The following is an 18,575-nucleotide window of genomic DNA, read 5'->3' as shown; positions in this document are numbered from 1 at the left end:
ATGCAATTACAGCTGAAAAAGTACTTGGGTGTGTGTTTTTTTTAATATATATATTTACCATTCAATAACGCAATCGCTGCTGTCTGTCTGTCCCATAGAAGAACATAACAGCGCAGCGTAACTATACTACGGACGTGACTGACCTGACAGTGACAGCAACATAGCCTGCTTGTGCTACCACACTTTCCCCTCAAAATATCGTTAAATAACGAAACTTGTAAATATTGCCAATCCATACAAAGTGTAACCACATCATGTAAATATGAAAGCAATCTTTAAAAAATAACAGCGTTAGTTTAATCTATGACTATTTTGACCATGTTTGTGCTGTTTTTGCCATAGAGAAGCATTGCCCCGGAAGTGCGTTTTGAACTATCCCGGCATACATAAACCACGTGACCGGCTGGCGGCGACATCAAAGAGTGTCGTAACTCTTATCTCTCTATGGCTCTGATGCGAACTAAAGAGTTCGCATGAACTAAATTCGCATGAACCTTTGTGGGAAAAGTACCGCAGTGTGAACGCGGCTTATGTCCCGCTTCATTGTAGTATTTCTGCCATGTCTCTACCAATTTAGTTTGACCATCTCTGTTAATAAGTTACGGAATACTAAATACATAAGTAATTAGATACCTTACCGTTACTGGCTGCGCTCACGCTCGCGGAACGTTTCTCACTGGATGAGTTTCAGGCGTACCGATTATACTGGAGCACCAACTAACGTTCATGACTTCAGCATGGGACTTCCAACAACAACAAACCACGGTGAACAATAGTCAAACATGAACGAACAAGCTGATGAGACCGCTTTGGTCGGCCCCGTGGATGGGACATTTTGTTTTAAAAAACGGACGGATGGAAGCGTCGACAAGAGCACGGTTGTGTGCAAATTATGCAAAAAAGAATTTGCATATCACCGCAGCACATCAAGCCTAAAGTATCACCTAAATGCAAAGCATGTAGTAGCTAGCGTGGACGTTAGCCCGACTCCGAGTGCAAGGAACCACACCCTGACCCAACCCACACTCAACCAGATGACTGGTTTCAGGGCCAGGATAAGTAAGTCCACGTCTGAGAAAATTACCAGCTCACTGGATTGCACTCGACTCAGGGCTCGACATTAAGGACTGCCCGGTGGCACGGGGCCATCTAGTATTTAGCTCGGGCAATGAAGCCTCACGTGCTGGTTGCCCGATCGGGCAATCTATTATGCCAGTATCATGCAGCTCGCGGATCCAGTAATGAGTGACCCGACAGTAAAACTAAACATATCTATAACTAGTTTAGGTAGTTTGAGAGGTAATTAAAATAGCTACGTGTGATATTCTAACCTGAAGTGTGTGTTTTTTTCCGCTCACCGCTGCATGTGGTTATGCAGAGCTGCGTGTCGAGTCTCGACTCGTCAGCAGCAGCTGATCTCTCTCTCCCGTCAGATTAGACTCGCGTTTATGTCCATATCGATCAGATCCAGCTAGTTCTAGCTAATGATATGACTACCTGCTTATTAAAAGACAACTACACAATAAGTGTCGCTATGCAACTGGGTGAGGCCACAAAGTATAGCGCAGCATTATGCATTTGTTTACATGCCCACCGGAACCCCGAGGCATTACCAACAGATCAACGCACAATCAACCCATACAGGACATCTCTTTCTCCACATTAAGTGTTAGACATTAGAGTTGACTATTCTTGTCTGTCACATACTCTTCTTGTCTGTCACATAAGTGGCGCAACTGAAGCGGTATTGCTCTAAAGGGAAATTATTTTGACCGAAGATATTTAGATTTGCCGGCTAACGGGAACTCTGACGTGTGCTTCGCGGATGCGCTCGGCTCCTCTCGACTGCTGCTCGGGTCTGCTCGGTCAGCTTCCGGATGAGGAGGCATTCGTTCAACCAATTTACAGTAGGTAACATTACAAACATTTTTAACAGGGGCCATAATAGTGTAAATAATGTTTGTTTTGGCAGTTATAACTGAATGTAATGTTTTCTACTTTTTTCCATCTGGGAAGGCATTTGCCTTCATCAGATGGAAAGTGTTTTGACCAACAACTTAAGTATTTCTTATAGCTATGCAGGGCATGCAAGCGAGCAAACACAAACAAGAACAAACAAACAAGTGAAATGAAGAATACAATTGAAATTGTACAATATAATATTGTGGTGGTTCATCTTATAATTCAGTCTAGAGAATGCACCAGACGGCATCTAAGACCTGCAAACATCTAAATGTTCTAGGGGGACGGAGGCCCCCCAAACCCTTTGTACCATTTAGTCCGCGTGCATTTTTCAGGGCAATCTCTATTGGGCTCAGGGCCATCAGTAAATTAGCTTAGATGGCCCACAGGGCCATCTCCCAAAATCCTTAATGTCATGCACTTGGACTGTAGACCACTTGGAGTAAAATCGATGTGAAAATTGCTTCTCACTGTTCTCAGGTCAAATATGTATATTTGATTATTTCGATTAATTGATTACAAAGCCTCTAATTAGATTAATTGTTTTAATCGAGTCCCGGCTCTAATAATAACCAACATGTCAATACGTTTCTGTTTTTGTAGTATATTGGTCTTTTGTAGAGATTTTTCATTTATTCTTTATATATTCTATTGTGTATTCCTTGGGTACTTTTATCTTTTCTATTATACGATTGAAGTAAATGTGGGAAGCGTTTAACAACAGCCATTTACTTCAAAGATTGTTCTCAATGTTATTCTTATTTTTGTTAATCCTGGAAGAATGCCAGAAAAAATACATTCTCTTCAAGAATAAAAAAAACATGACATCAGTAATTGTGAAAACAGATTAAATAAGTTGTTAGGTTAAGTCAGGGCCGGTTTTTGGCATAGGCGGTTGCCTAGGGCGCCAGATCTAATTTTATAATTATTGGGGTAAACAGGTTTGAAATCACTTCAATGTATACTATAGGACAGTAACCAAAAATATCGTTTAAAACTTGAGAGATACACATACATGTTAACTAGGTAAAATAAAATATGAATGAACAACAAAAATAAAACAAGTTGCATTTATTTGCTATTGGCTATGGTAGATTATTGGTTATGTTCACATATTTGGTTATTAAAATGTAAACCAATCTTTTTCATATGGGTGTTTTACGGCCCGTCCACACAGCGGCGTGCGTTGCAAGCTTCACCATTCACTTTGAATGGGGTAATGTCACTTTGCTGGCGTGGCTCGCTGCAAAAGTTGAGCAATGTTCAAGTTTTGAAGCCACGGCAGAAGCGTCAGCCAATCGAATCATATGACAGTACAAGCTCTAGCCAATCAAACCGCTGCTTGTATGTCAGGGGCGGGAGATTCATGTGATTGGTTGTTGGTTGAGTTTCAGACACGCCCGCCGGGAAGCTTCAACGCACGCCGCTGTGTGGACGGTAGGGATGTGCATCTCCATCACTGAGGCCGATGCGATGTGCATCTCGATACGTTGCCACGATACGATACATTAACGATACATTTGAAACACCAGGCGATGCGATACGATACGATTCACCCCTGTTGCGATTAGGGATGTCCCGATCAACTTTTTTTGCTCCCGATCCGATTCCGATCATTTGATTTTGACAATTTGCCGATACCGATTTTTCCCGATCCGATCTTTATGCAATGCATTAAGAAAAAAAAAAGGTAACAGATAACGGCTGGTCCTCCAATGCGATGAATTCAGCTATCTAGTTATTTGTTTGGCCTTTTCACTGTTCTGGGGCAGTTTCTCTTTCCTTTTAAAAGTCTCTGAAAGTGTCGGTTGTTTCAGTGCCGTTACCTGAGTGGCCGCTGTGTACTCGCCGTGTTGTTGTTGGTGTTTGTTTCTCAGGTAGCGTATTAGATTGGTCGTGTTGAACGTAGCTCTGTTCTTTCCACCACGCGGAACCTCCGCCTTGCGAACATTGCATCTGGCTGTTACACTGCCTTCGCTTTCAATTTTATAATACTTCCAAACTCCTGACATTTTCTCTGTCCCGACTCCCGAGTCACCAGCTGAACGTAGCCTCTCGTTAGCTTACTGCTACTATTAGACACTGCGCCCACTCTGTTGCCAGATTTCAGAGAAATAAGCAACCAGGTCTATGAAAACAAGCCCAAAGAAAGCAACACATACATGATGTTGTGTAATTTTAAACCAAAACTAAGTCCTCAGGATGACTTTAAGACGTGAACATGGTAATTTTTGTTTTGTAACATTAAATAAAAAAATAAAAATTATAAAAAATAAATAAAAAATCCCGATCCCCGATTTTTTTCTCCCGATCCCCGATCTTTTGAAAATCACGTGATCGGCTCCGATCCCCGATCACGTGATCGGATCGGGACATCTCTAGTTGCGATACAGTTCGATACGATTTGATTCAACATTATGCGATACGATGCGATTCAACACTATGCAAAAATAATGATACTTCAATATGGTACGACAGAGGATTTTTGTTTTATTCCTTATATGCAGCAAATCATACATTAACAAAAAAGTGCTTTACATATTTGGTACTGCACACCCCATCATGCCGTTTATTTGTTTACCTTTAAAAGCTCTCCAGAGTACAGTACAATTGTATAACTCCTCAGTTAAACAATGTAAGGATGCATTGCTCATGATTAACAAATAACAGCTACCATGGTGCCATGCCCATACAGCTGCCAGCCTGATGTGCTTAACACTCATAGGCTAACTCACCAGTGGGTTCTATAACAATAAAGAATATAAATAACCTTTCACAGACAGGTATTTCATAACTGCTTACAGTAAGGAAGACATTTAAATTATTATTGGCCTTCACAGGCTGCTGTAAACTAAACACCACTCTCTCTGACAGAACGCCTCACTGAGTGATTGAACTTGTCTAACTTTCAGGTTTCTCTTTTCAGCCGCAGACCCCATGTCGCCTCTTTATGTGCGTCGCTAAGTTCCTCGTACTACTTTTGTACTTTAAAGTGGCTCGGCATCGTTAACAATTTGCGAGCGATTTTTCAAGTTGACCGTCTGTAGTATATAGTGCCGCGCACATATACCATCAGGACGTTACTGATGGGGTGCGGCTGCGGAGTGATACTGTGTGTATGCAAGCCCGCATCAAGGACGGATCTATGTATCATGGCTGTAGACCTGTTAAGTAATAAAGATACCTCATACAAAGGTCTACGGATACCTTATTACTCTCCATGACCTGCGGTCAGCTATATAGCATAAAGGACTATTACACCGTCTTTCTTGAACAATCCGAAGTGTTGCCAAACGTTTGATTTGTAGGTATTTTTCGGTGCGCTGTGTTTCTCTTTCTCCTCAACTTCCGTGTGGGTTGATAACTGAGACTCTCGGCCTGCGTAGTGGCGAAGCAAATATCAAAGATCGTCTCTGCTGAGCGTTGACAAGATGAGGGGATTTTATATGAATGAATCGTTTTTTTACCGATGCAAAGACGCTACGCAGTCGATGCATCGCGAGTTCAACCCAAACTGTAGCCGATGTGCACTCTTTCAACCGGTGCACTCGCATCTTGAACGTTTATGCCGGTGCACCGATGCGAATCGGTGAATCTTAACATCTCTAGTGGACGGCCGTTAGAGTTGTACCCCCTAAATCAGGTCTCTAGTAATGTGTGCTCTAAGTGCACCAGATTGAAGCATGTTACTTTAAATGTTCAAACATTTCTTCCGGGGGGGGGGCATACCCCGGACCCCCCTAGAGGATGTGATGTCCTCACCCCAATTAAAACATGTTCATATAATACTGAATACATTTGAAGCCTTTTTGATGTATATAACCAACATGTCAATACGTTTCTGTTTTTGTAGTGCATTGGTCTTTTGTAGAGATTTTTCATTTATTCTTTATATATTTTATTGTGTATTCCTTGGATACTTTTATTTGTTCTACTGAACGATTTTCTGGCAAGGGGGGGCGCCAGCTAAAATCTCGCCTAGGGCAGCAAATTGGTTAGAACCGGCCCTGATGGTGTAGGAAACGGGCTCCGTGTTACAAGACGGGTCGGGGGTTTGGCGGTACCACTGCAGACTCTCTGCACACACACACACACACCGCTGCAGACTCTCTGCACGAAGGAGCCATGGTGCTGCAGCTCCTGATCGGAGCAGAGATACACGTTCACTAAGCGGAACAACTATATCCTGTCACAGAGATCTGCTATTTTAAATTTTGAAGTCAACACATATCGACCCTAAATAAAGTCTATATTAAGAACGAGAGATGTTTTGACATTATGGCTTAAACAAATGACAAATGAGCGAGGGTGATGACGTCAGAGCATCGTCCTATGTGCCGGGGCTGAGCCCCGGACAGCCCCGGCCCAATTCAACCCCTGGTTAGAGGCCCTATTTTATCAGTATGTCTGGACTGCACAGACAGGTCAAATACATTAGAACAGAATTGTCCCCATTTTGTCTTTAATAGTTGAAATTAAGTCACCGAATGCAAGTAGTCGCCTTAGCTTATTTATTTGTTATGAGATGTGAATTACTGTTCAATTTAGTTGATGTAATAATCATTTGGTTTCTTATACATTAAAAAAAAAGGTCTTATGTTTTTGTTCGGGGGGAGGCCCTTTTTCCAGTTTAGAGCAATAGCCCCTCCGCCTGCCTGCCTGCCCGCCCTACTAGTTGTTTTGTTTGGAAAGGTTTTGTCATGCTATTGCTCTTTACCGGTACCTGCAGAGTACAGGACTTTACATTGTACTTACAATTTTACATTGTAACTTAGCCTGTACTTCAACATCAATGCATGTGCTCGATATATGCTGTATTGACCAATAAACTAACACAAACTAACTGTATCACTATAACATGATGATGATGATGATGATGATGATGATGATGATGATGATGATGATGGTGGTGGTGATAAAAAATGCATCTAACGTTCCGCTGTTCATTATAATATAAAAACAGAGCATTAAACAAACCATCATGCTCTTACTTTGAAATCATGCGGAAATGTCGTCATCAGCGGGCAATCACGTGGTTTCCGAAAATAACCGAGTGACACGAGTAGATTTTAGAAGAGACCGGCGGAAAATATGTCTCAAAATTTCGTGTGTGTAAAAAGACGATCCACGAGCAGAGATTTGAGATCCGCAAGCGCATTTTTGGTCGACAAATACAAAATGGATTCACAAATGCCTGATCGAAAGTTGTAAATGTTAAAGAGATATTCACAGATCTTTTTTTTATTTGTGAAAATATTTAGCGTATTTGCAGATCTGTTTTACACTTGCACATTTTTTTGTGAGTTTGCAAATCTTTTAAATGCATTTGTGAATGGTGTTTTTTACATTTACAAATCACATATTTACACACAAATTATTTGTATGTTCACACAAATAATTATGAGACATATCTATGCCCATACTTCTTGTTGATGACTATTATACATTTGATGAATTATATGATGATTATACGTTGATGATAGTTAAAAAGGGTGATGAAAAATAATAATAATAGTACCTGTAGATATATATAGATATATAGGCTATATATAAAAAAACAAAACATGCTGTAAGATATTGGATACACATGTTATGTTCCAGAAAGTAAAGGTCTGAAAGTATACGTATATTATGAAAAGCGAGTTAATATGCAAATGTAGGTGCATATGTGTGCATGAATGTGTCTATATATCGATATATATATATATATATATATATATATAGGCTATACGTGGGTGTGTTTGTATGTATTAACGTACCTTTATTTTTGTATTGGGCACTTTGTTCCAAAGGAAATTTAAAAGATAGAGATTTGAGATCCGCAAGCGCATTTTTGGTCGACAAATACAAAATGGATTCACAAATGCCTGATCGAAAGTTGTAAATGTTAAAGAGATATTCACAGATTTTTTTTTTTTATTTGTGAAAATATTTAGCGTATTTGCAGATCCGTTTTACACTTGCACATTTTTTGGTGAGTTTGCAAATCTTTTAAATGCATTTGTGGATGGTGTTTTACATTTACAAATCACATATTTACACACAAATTATTTTTATGTTCACACAAATAATTATGAGACATATCTATAGACTATGCCCATATATCATATCTATTTTTCTTTAACGCTACTGCGCATGCCCCCAGCTCACAGGTCATGTGACAAGGAAAATAAAACCAAAAAGCGGCAGACAAAGAACGGTTTAGGGCAAGAGAAGTACTGTACGCGTGTTGGTTTTCTTGTTAGCTTAAGTCTCTTTAACCCATACTTAAAGTGTTAAAATAACGATACGCTAGGTATAGTGCGCTGAGACGTAGTATATGCGTTACATATGTAGATTAAATAACTAAACTAAATAGATGCACTCGAGCTTATATTTTGGAAATACGATTAGAATAGCAGCAGGTTTTAAAGAAGGGCGCTTGCTTGTTGTTGAGCTACAGTGAATAATCTTGACCCTAGAAGCTGAAGAGTGTATCTCTGTCTGAAAGTTTCAGGTTGTATAAATAGCTGAGCACAGAGGACGGGTGTAACAGAGAAGTTAGCGCAGGTAAACAAACAAGGGTCAAACTTTAAGGCTTTTATCTGAGACCCAGAACTAGCTGCGCAGCTATTAGGTGTGTGTGCAGGTAAGCTAGCTGTGTGTGAAGATGAGGTCGAGCGGTGTGGTAGTGTGTGTGCTCCTGCTTTGGGTTGAAGGCAGCTGGGGGGACACACCGGCCAACTGCACCTATGAGGACCTGCTGGGGACCTGGGTGTTTCAGGTGTCCAAAGGAGGACACGACAAGAACATCAACTGCTCTGCTGCAGGTAAACACACCAACACAGTATTTCAATTATCTCATTATGTGACTGAGGAGTGAGACTGAGAATAGTTTAGCTATTTGGAAATCAGCTGACATGTTAGGGCCTGTTGAATTTTGGGCAGACACTAAAGCAGAATGATGACTTCCTCTTTATTGAACTGTAGTCTCGTTTGAATATGTCAATTTTTTATGGCTTGCACTTTTTAAACGATTTTGTAACTCTTTATTTTAAAACTTTTATTCAGGTGCCCTTCTTTATAGGCTGCTAACGGTTAACACTTAGCTGACATTGTGTGTGTTTCTTGACCTGCCAGTAGACTACAGATGAACTTTAGTATTAAGCTAACTCTTTGTCTTGCTCAATATATTTTCATACAAACAAATATAGATATACACATATTCTCTACTCTTCCTATTGTGTCTGCATCTGTAATTTAAGTGTTTGAGCATGCAACACATGGGACTTTCAGCTGCTTTCACTTCCACATAGTGCCAGACAAAAACTCGTACTTGCTCAATGTATTGGTATGGGATCACTTTTTTTTTTTGAGGACTGATGATTAACTTATGGTTTAATCATTTCCTGAAGTTAAACTCTACATTGTATGTTTTGGTGTTCCTCCTCAGCCACGGTTGAGAGCACGGTGACTGTGACCCTGGAGAAACCGTCAGTATCCATAGATGAGCTGGGGAACAGCGGCTTCTTCACCCTCGTCTACAACCAGGGCTTTGAAGTGGTCATCAATGGCTACAAATGGTTCGCCTTCTTCAAGGTAAAACATGCATTGACACAATTTACCTATTTGAGACAAAATGTGAGTATTATGTCATGGTTATTCTGCAAAAACGACTCATTTCCTGGTTGGTTTGAAGCTCGTGTTTCAATCTTGATATGTTCTCACTGGCAGGAAATTAAAACTCAAGTGACTTTCAGTTGTGTTAAATTGACACCCACCAATTTATTCCCTGCATGGAAGGCTTTCTGTGTCTCCCTCTCACCATAACACTTTCTGTAAATCTGTTATAGCTTTTTAGTTTCTCTCCTCTCAGTTGTGTCATCCCTATACTTCTGACTTTTGATGTTTTTTAATACAGTCTAGTAAAAATGCTTGCAGCAAACAATTTCATATCCTCTTTTTGCACTTTAGCTTAGCTTGTTTTATACTCATCATCTTTCTTGTGAAAGCCCAGCTGACCACACACTTTATGTGGTCAACGTCCAACTCATCATGCATCACTGCCTGACATTAATGGTTTAGTTTCACTGTCACTCATTTTCCTCTCTCCTTATCTGAAATGTGGTTAGGGGTTATCGTTAACATCTTTGATGCGCACTAGGCCAGGCTGAAAGGAATTAGAAATAGGCACAGTTTAAAAGCAGCTATATTTGAGGTTGATCTTTTCTCATGTGACATTTCCCATCACTCATGTGACACGGAGTTTAATTTCATTTTTATTTGTTCTGCTCATGGTACGCAAAACCTAATGTACAATAATTGCCAACAAAACATGTCTCTACAAACACACCATTGAGCGAAAAGGAGCAGGGAGAAGAAAAAAATCTTATATGACCTGCCCCTTTCTAAAAAAAATAAAATAGAAATAGATGGTCTGCCCTTCATAATAATACAAAATATAATAAAAAAAATTCACAGCCAAACATAACTGAAAGAAACAAAAGAACAACACCAAAACATCACATGTATAAGGAAAAGGAAAAGTGCAACACCCTCATCTGAGTCCTACTGGAGTTGAAGGAAGTGCCATAGCCTGTCTGTTTCTAACCCGTGATTGGATTAAAGCCGTTCATATTTAGTTCAACTTCCATATTTTTCTAGACTTGACTAGGCTAAAAGTAGCAAGTTGTGAGGGTTATGGAGGTTTTTGTTGATTAAGACTTTGGATGGAACATAATAACGAAATATGTTTTGAAAATATATTACTTTAGGAAATAATCTAATCATTCAGGTTTTGTATTTACATAAAATTGCATATTGGACACCAAACGACTAATCTGATTGTCTCACTTCACTTGCAGTACACTGAAGACGGGCCTAAGGTGACCAGCTACTGTGACCAGACCATGCCGGGGTGGGTCCATGATGTCCTGGGACACAACTGGGCCTGTTTCGTGGGGAAGAAAGTAAAATCAGTACCACCCCAAATAGATTACAAACCACTCTTCAGCAGCAGGTACGTACGTTATAATAGCTAGGTTAACAAGCTAACGTAATTTACACAAGCTAGAGAGCAAAACATCGGAATATTATTGTGTAGAATCTCTAAACACATGCAATGCTGAGGATCTCTGCTTTCAGTGAACTCTGCAGTTTTGACCTTTCCGCTTTATTTATACATTTCTAGTCCCTTCTGTGATGTGAGCTCTCACCCTCAGTAGGCCATTCATAAGGGCCTGGAATCTAAATTCATATCTGATATTAAAGCATGACCGTTCCTTACATTTCCTCGCATGGATAAAGCTTACAATAGCCACTGAAACAGTTACACTTTGCAATTATAATCTGTAAAAATAATAATAATAATATCTGCACACTCTGCAGGTATCCAGCATGCAAATTGTGACAACTTTTGTCACAATTTACAAGTTGTCTCTTGGCTGGTGTGGATATTTTCTGCACATGATTCTGTAGTTGAGGGTGTGAACTCTGAAGGTCTGCCTTGTCAGATAGTAATCTGGATGAAACATACACTTATGGTGTTGGGAGTTTTCCTACCATCAACTTTGAATTATGTCCTTAGCACTCCAGGGAACAATTTAGCTGTAAACCTCTTTATGAAGTTGTATCAAAAACTGGACAATGTCTTAGCAAGTCTTTGTTATCCAAGTTAAACTGTACTAGCAGATGTTATAGTTTCTTATTGTCAGATGTCTGTATATTGTCAAAGCTGTACATGTTAACTACCTAACATTGGTAAGGTCATTTGAGTTTTTAACCCAGCTTTTTTGCTTTTGTTTGTGTGACACACAATACCTTTTATATGTGACTGTGTTCAACCTCCAGGCTGCTCGAGAAGCCGTACAAACAGAACCTGGACTTTGTTGATTTAATCAACTCTGTCCAGAAGTCCTGGAAGGCTGCGGCCTACCCCGAGCACGAGCTGTTCACTCTGAGGGAGCTGCAGTACCGCGCAGGAGGGCCCGCCTCCCGCATCCCTCAGTGAGTGTTCACCTGCATCTCCCATAGTATATCACAATGGGAAAAACACATGAATGCACATTAATAACAAGTAATATTTGTCTCCTATGTCATAACTATTGTGCTAAATTACTATTTAAACTACTCAATTATTACATTTAAAATGAGCCCTGCTTAGCTCGTTGCATTTTTTTTTAGTAACGAGGTGTGTGGAAGTGCTTTTATACACACTACCAGTACACATCAACTGAACAGATGACTGTTATTGGCAGATGGTTGCAAATGTGGAAGGGCTTTTATTGCATTGTCAATTTATAATGTGATTCAGCTGCACTATTTCTTAAAGCACTTCCTTGTGTTGAAAGGTGCTATATAAATAAACTTGTTTTGCCTTGCCTATTCTAATATCCAAAACGTTTATTTTGGACTTTTCTTTTCATTCTAGAGAGAAAAGTCCATTGGCTATCTTTTAGAGACCTAATCATTCAAACACATTCTTACAATGGTAGTAAGAACAGTACAATGGACATCTGCTTGAATTGAACCCATCTGGTAAAAACATTCCAATATTACTTGGTTTAACAGATCCACCTTTAAGTTGTCATGCCTTAATTTCTATATTATGAGGCGTTCTGTTTGTCCATGCAAAATGTCTTAACATAATTTTTATTTAATTCTGATTCTTACTTTTTCTCTTTAGGCGTGTTCGGCCTATGCCAGTCAAAGCTGGTTTGGCCAAGATGGTGGCTGCTCTACCTGAGCGCTGGGATTGGAGGAACGTTAATGGCGCTAACTTCATCAGTCCTGTGCGAAATCAAGGTGAAACTCAATTGCTGTCCCTCATATCCTCCTGGAACTGAGGAAAAAAAGTGTCTTCCAATTATTAATTTTTTTCTCCTACCTATTTATGGTTAAAAAAAACATCTTACAATTTAGACTTTTTAAATGTAATTGAATTTTAAATGTTACAGTATGTCCACTGTAGATGACGTCAGGACCATTTTAGTGTGAAAAGACAGCCTTAATTAACAGAAACGATATAACGTAGTATGCTTATATAGTGATTATGGCTGTGCATCTTCACTGGTCTCACGATTCGATTACGATTATCCTGTCTTCGATTCAATTCGATATCCCGATGCATCACGATTCATACCAATGCGTTGTATCCTCAATTTTCTATATTACTGCACATGGCTTATTTTTCATCAATGCATACATGCAGTAAATACATATGAACTCTCTTTTTATTATTTAGAAAGTGCTTCAGAAATCAATAACATAAATGTCTTGACATTAATTTATAAACCAAAATAAATTAATTGTATAGGTCTTGCCTCCCTATATCTGTGTGTGAAGTTGTTCCATCCTCAAAAACATAATGCTTCGGTCTTCGGTTAAAAAAAGGACACTGAATGTCCTGAATGTGGCATCACACACAGGACTTGAGTCTGAACGTCTGAACACAGCAGACAACAGGAGTATTTAAAATAGCATATACAAACAAAAATACTGCATGTTCACTTACATTCTCTGTCTTACTGTTACATAAATCCCATGAATGTATGAGATTAAGTTAGCTTCATTATATCTCAGTGATTAAGTGAATAATAAAGTTTCTATCGGGTCACTATCAGCCTGTCACTCATTATTTTCAGGGAGGGGGCGGGGCTTGGAGGAACGGAGAGGAGACGGTGATCGCGGAAGCTTTTTTCCTCCTGCCTTCACAAACTTTACACACGTATATATCGTCTGAAAATAGCTAGAGGGCATTCATACTCTGCAATCCAAGACTTAATTAAATCCACCAAAAACCTGACATGATTGTAACGCGATTATTTTTGAAAAACATAAATCCCTGTGTCTCTGAGCCGCAGCGACACGGAGTGATTCAGAGCGGGTCCTTCTGCTGTTGGTTCTGGACTGGTGGTGTTGTGTTGGTGGATAAAGCAGACTGGTCCGTGTTTGGTGTTGCTGTGCCGCTGTCACGTCTGTTCCCTGATCTCTGCGTCACCGACCGATTTGATATTAAAGTGACAGGAAAAAAAACGTTAAAAAAAATCAGGAAGCAACGTTACTACGCTATAATCGATTATCTTCCGTCACTGCATCGATACCGAATCGTCCACGTCCACATCGCAATGCATCGTAGAAACGATTATTTTCAACACCCCTAATAGTGATATTAATACAAGAATACATTCACCTTTACTTTGAAGCTTTTTTACTGTTAACTGCTAACATGGAAAATCGGTTAATTCCAGACATATGGAGGGATACCTGTGCACACCTGGTAGACATTTAAACAATAGAATGAGAAGAATTGCAGGATGCAGACAAAGCTTTACTTTTACGCTTGAGAAGATGTCCAAAGGGCACACTGAACAGCAGCTCTCCAGATCCTCTGCTCTCCTCCTGGCAGGCCTGGGCGTGCTTCCTGCTCTCCTCCTGTGTTTCTGCACAGCCTGGTGTGTGAGGGAGAGATTATGTGAGCTGAGAGTCTGGAGGGCCTCTGCAGAGCTGGGTTTAAGGATCTAGAGAGCGCTGGAGAGTTCCAATTGAAGCCCTCTAAGTCACTGTGCAGAGATTATTTTCCTCCCTTCAATGTTTCAAGGCAGCTGGATTTTATAGGTTTCACTTCACACAAAATAGTTTTTTCACATCACATGCAGCCCCACGGTGACTTTAAAGCAAGATGGAGGTGTAACTAGTCTTTTAGGGAATTAAAGCTTCATCTTGCATCCTGTGGGTCATGACAAACCTTTTATCTCTAATTGAGAAACTAATGAAATCATATATTAGGACACCAAAGTGTTCCCACAAGCACCGTACTTTAATTTAAATCAAAAGTTGAAACCCCTGTTAGTCTTAGGAGATGTAAGTATTGTCCCAAATGAAAAACTGTTCTGACTTGAATCATTACTACAATTAAACAACTTTGCAAATCCCCACAGCCTCTGTTCTCTGACCTAATTTGTTCCAGGTGAGGATTTGAATAATAATATGGTGTCTCTCACTATCGATGGTGCTTCTGTCTGTGCATCCATTCATTAGTATGCATTGCAACCAATGAAAATGAGTATGCTGGGGCAGAAACATCACAAAGTGTAATGCTGACTGATGAAATGTGTTCTTGGACAAATGTTCTACTGCAGTGCATGGTTAACAATTTATTAGGGTTTATATTTCAGTGGTGTTGTAGAAGGTTGCATGTACTGTACGCCCTTCACCATATATGTTATGATATGTTGACAATGCATTAAGGTCATGTTTTTATTGGTATTGTGTTCGTTTAAAAGGTGCTTCCAATGTTGTCCACTTTATTTACATGTATAAGAAAGTAACAAAGTAATAACAGACAAACTCTTTGTTTACATACATAAATATATACTATTCAACGCACCTCTTCTCTTTCTAGTACAACATCAGTTGTCTACAGTCAAGAAAAATCTCTTCATCTTAAGCTTCTCAAAGTTATGATTTATTGCAGTGCTGTTGTATAGCACAGGGTGAGATTTGCCTCTTTGTAAATATTTGATGTTCTGTTTCAGGATCGTGTGGAAGCTGCTACTCCTTTTCCACCATGGGAATGCTGGAAGCACGAATTCGAATCCTCAGCAACAACACCGACACCCCCGTCCTCAGCCCCCAGCAAGTGGTCTCCTGTTCCGAATATTCTCAAGGTAAACTCAATCTTAAATCTTCTTTCCTTAACAATTTGGTTAACACTAAAATTGCATATATGAATTTGGCAGTAATTAGAAAATGTACCGAGCTAAGTATTCGTATTGTGGGCTGATGATGAAAGAGTGTACAAATGCTGCATGTAGAAACTCTGGGACACCTTCCTCCCTAATCAGAACAAGTAGCGTTTAAGTGTTTTTTTTTTATGGCAATGTATAAAGCATGTTATAATTGTCCTGATTAATACATTATCAGTAATTATTTTGTAGAGTTGTGGAAATGCTCTCATTTATTATTTCCATCTTGGACCACAGAAGTGTTTCCAGCCAATTACAAAGTCAAGAAACCTCAAACAATTCTTGAGAAAATTCAAAATGTCAGATCTAGTCAAAAGTCAAAGTCAACTTTATTGTCAAATGTGTACAGACCGAGAGATCGAAATACCGTTTCCCACAATCCAGAATACAAAAAATAAATAAATAATATATATCTATACACATTTATACATATGCACACATTAAGACATAAATAAAAGCACAACAATCAATAAATACAAAATAACAGTCACTTCAATATCTTTGGTACAAACTTTGTTATTTATCTCTCCTTTTATAAGGTTGCGATGGCGGATTTCCATACCTGATTGGGAAGTACGTGCAAGACTTCGGTCTGGTGGATGAGTCGTGCTATCCATATATTGGAAAGGACTCTCCCTGCGGTCTCCCTCAGAACTGTGGTCGCATCTACACCGCAGAATACAGCTATGTTGGCGGGTTCTATGGCGGCTGCAGTGAGATGGCTATGATGTTGGAACTGGTCAAGAATGGACCAATGGGAGTGGCCTTTGAGGTAAACAGCTGGTTACGGTTTCTTTAATGCTATTTCTAAACAGTTTGTGTTCACTAAACAATTGGGATTTTACTTTGTCAATACATGTTAGTTTAAGTAATTTTAATTCAGGTTTTCAGCTATTTCTGTTTAAGCCTGTTATAATTTAGCTGTTGCTGTGGCACTTTAAATACTCTGCACAAATTGAGATATTTTTTTCCGAAAGCCTTTAAAGATATAATGAATACAATACATCTAAGAATAAGAAAATATTCAGGCTTTTCAAAGACAATCTCACATTCATAGTCTTTTTGTATTATCGTCAAAAGGCCTATTATTTTTCTTGCCTTCAATTGTGTGCAAAATAAAACAGTTGGCTTCTAATTCACACAGTTCGTACATTTTACCCACTGTGGGCCTTATGATTAATGTTTTTGATTCTACAGTGTTCATGGAGGTGGTCTTTTCATCTGGGAAGTTGGCCTGTCTTGGCTATAAAACACTAATGCAAACCCTGCAATATATAATTTGACTACTTCTGTTTTGTATTGCAAAACTTTTGAACGTTACACTGTGCTTTTTTTTGTTTGAGTAGTATGTCACTCTGATTTAACTCTCCATACATAGTGTAATATCAACAACTCTCAGTGTAAGCTATCTTCAAATTCTCTGGAAGTAAAGGTTTAATTTGTCCCATTAACCCCAGTGCACAGCTAAGCTAGGAAAATGCTAGCAAGTGTTAACCGTTAGTTTATTAATTTTTATTTATAAAATGAAGGTAAATGTAATTTTTTTTTTTTAATTAAATACCTTTTGTAATGTTGTCTTTACAACTCATTAGCCCTCCCTTTATAAGCTATAGCTTGAGTGTGATATGCCCTTAAAAAATAAATGAAAATCGTCCCTATCCTTCCACAGGTCTACCCCGACTTCATGCACTATAAGGAGGGCATCTACCACCACACAGGCCTCGGAGATCCCTTCAATCCCTTCGAGCTGACCAACCATGCCGTGCTGTTGGTGGGCTACGGCCGCTGCCACATGACCGGTCAGAAGTACTGGATTGTCAAAAACAGCTGGAGCACCAACTGGGGCGAGGATGGCTACTTCAGGATCCGCAGAGGCAGCGACGAGTGTGCCGTCGAGAGCATCGCAGTAGCAGCAAACCCCATCCCCAAACTGTAGACGCTCAGAGAGGTTTAACAATCAGTCTTTCATAAACATTTTAAACTAGGAATTAGTTAAAAGCATAAAAAGGGACACAAAACGTATCTTTTATGGTTGATTTAGTATTATAACATATCATTCATTTGAATTGGAGTGAAACTGCTGTTGTGCTGTTTTGAAGCCATGCATTTAGCACGCCTGCCTACAAAGGTTTTTCCAACTGTTTATTTTTTCCAATTTCAGCAATCACTGATTAACTGCCTATGGATGATTTTAATTCAAGCTTTAACTGCCAACACAAACTTAGAAACAAAATGCATCGGGTTTTACTTGAATGCTGAATGGTACTAAAATCTAAAAGCTTTTATGCACAACGTTACTGCAGATTTGAAGGGATTTAAATTGAAAGGGAACTGAGGAGTGTTTATTGTCAGGTGCAGGACTTTGATTATTTTTCTCAGGGAAGCAACGGTGCAGAATTGCAACCTCTTTTGTCCTTGCACCACATTGAAAATGTTACTGCCATGTTTCTCTGTGGAGCATTTTAACTAGAATTATTGATCAATCAGAATAAGGGATTAAGTGATTTTATTGCCTTTTATTGTGATTTGCACTGATGTTTTTAATTTTGATGGAATAAAAGCATTTATAAATGTATGTTGTCAATGTGTATGGAAAAAAGACATAAACAGAATAACTAACGGATAACAATTTACACACGGCATATATTGCACGTCTGTCCGTCCTGGGAGAGGGATCCCTCCTCTGTTGCTCTCCCTGAGGTTTCTCCCATTTTCCCTTTAAACTGTGGGTTTTCTCCGGAAGGTTTTCCTTGTACGATGTGAGGGTTTAAGGACAGAGGGTGTCGTATTGTCATACTGATATTCTGTACACACTGTGAAGACCACTGAGACAAATAAGAACTAATAAGTTGAAATGGCACAATAAACAGCAACATGTTGCTCATTAAT

At 39.3% G+C, this 18,575-nt stretch overlaps 1 protein-coding gene across 1 annotated transcript; it reads left to right on the top strand.

Moving 5' to 3' along the window:
* Nucleotides 1–8,429: 8,429 nt before the first annotated feature.
* On the top strand, nucleotides 8,430–18,261 carry ctsc (cathepsin C). Its single transcript, XM_034097157.2, has 8 exons — nucleotides 8,430–8,771; nucleotides 9,395–9,540; nucleotides 10,806–10,960; nucleotides 11,791–11,946; nucleotides 12,626–12,744; nucleotides 15,477–15,608; nucleotides 16,226–16,458; nucleotides 17,356–18,261. Exons 1-8 carry the CDS (start codon nucleotides 8,612–8,614, stop codon nucleotides 17,620–17,622), a joined length of 1,368 nt encoding a protein of 455 aa, XP_033953048.1. The 5' UTR covers nucleotides 8,430–8,611; the 3' UTR covers nucleotides 17,623–18,261.
* Nucleotides 18,262–18,575: the final 314 nt, after the last annotated feature.

Source organism: Pseudochaenichthys georgianus, chromosome 13, assembly GCF_902827115.2.
Source record: "Pseudochaenichthys georgianus chromosome 13, fPseGeo1.2, whole genome shotgun sequence".
Taxonomy (NCBI): Eukaryota; Metazoa; Chordata; class Actinopteri; order Perciformes; family Channichthyidae; genus Pseudochaenichthys; species Pseudochaenichthys georgianus.
Note: the sequence above shows the minus strand (reverse complement) of the source record. Positions and strands in the feature narration are given on the sequence as shown.

Bases quoted from the DNA above. Each gene is read 5' to 3' on its own strand.
- ctsc (XM_034097157.2), top strand. From the start codon at position 8,612: ATGAGGTCGAGCGGTGTGGTAGTGTGTGTGCTCCTGCTTTGGGTTGAA. The intron at 8,772-9,394 runs GTAAACACACCA...GTTCCTCCTCAG, and splicing joins CATCAACTGCTCTGCTGCAG to CCACGGTTGAGAGCACGGTG. The intron at 12,745-15,476 runs GTGAAACTCAAT...GTTCTGTTTCAG, and splicing joins CAGTCCTGTGCGAAATCAAG to GATCGTGTGGAAGCTGCTAC.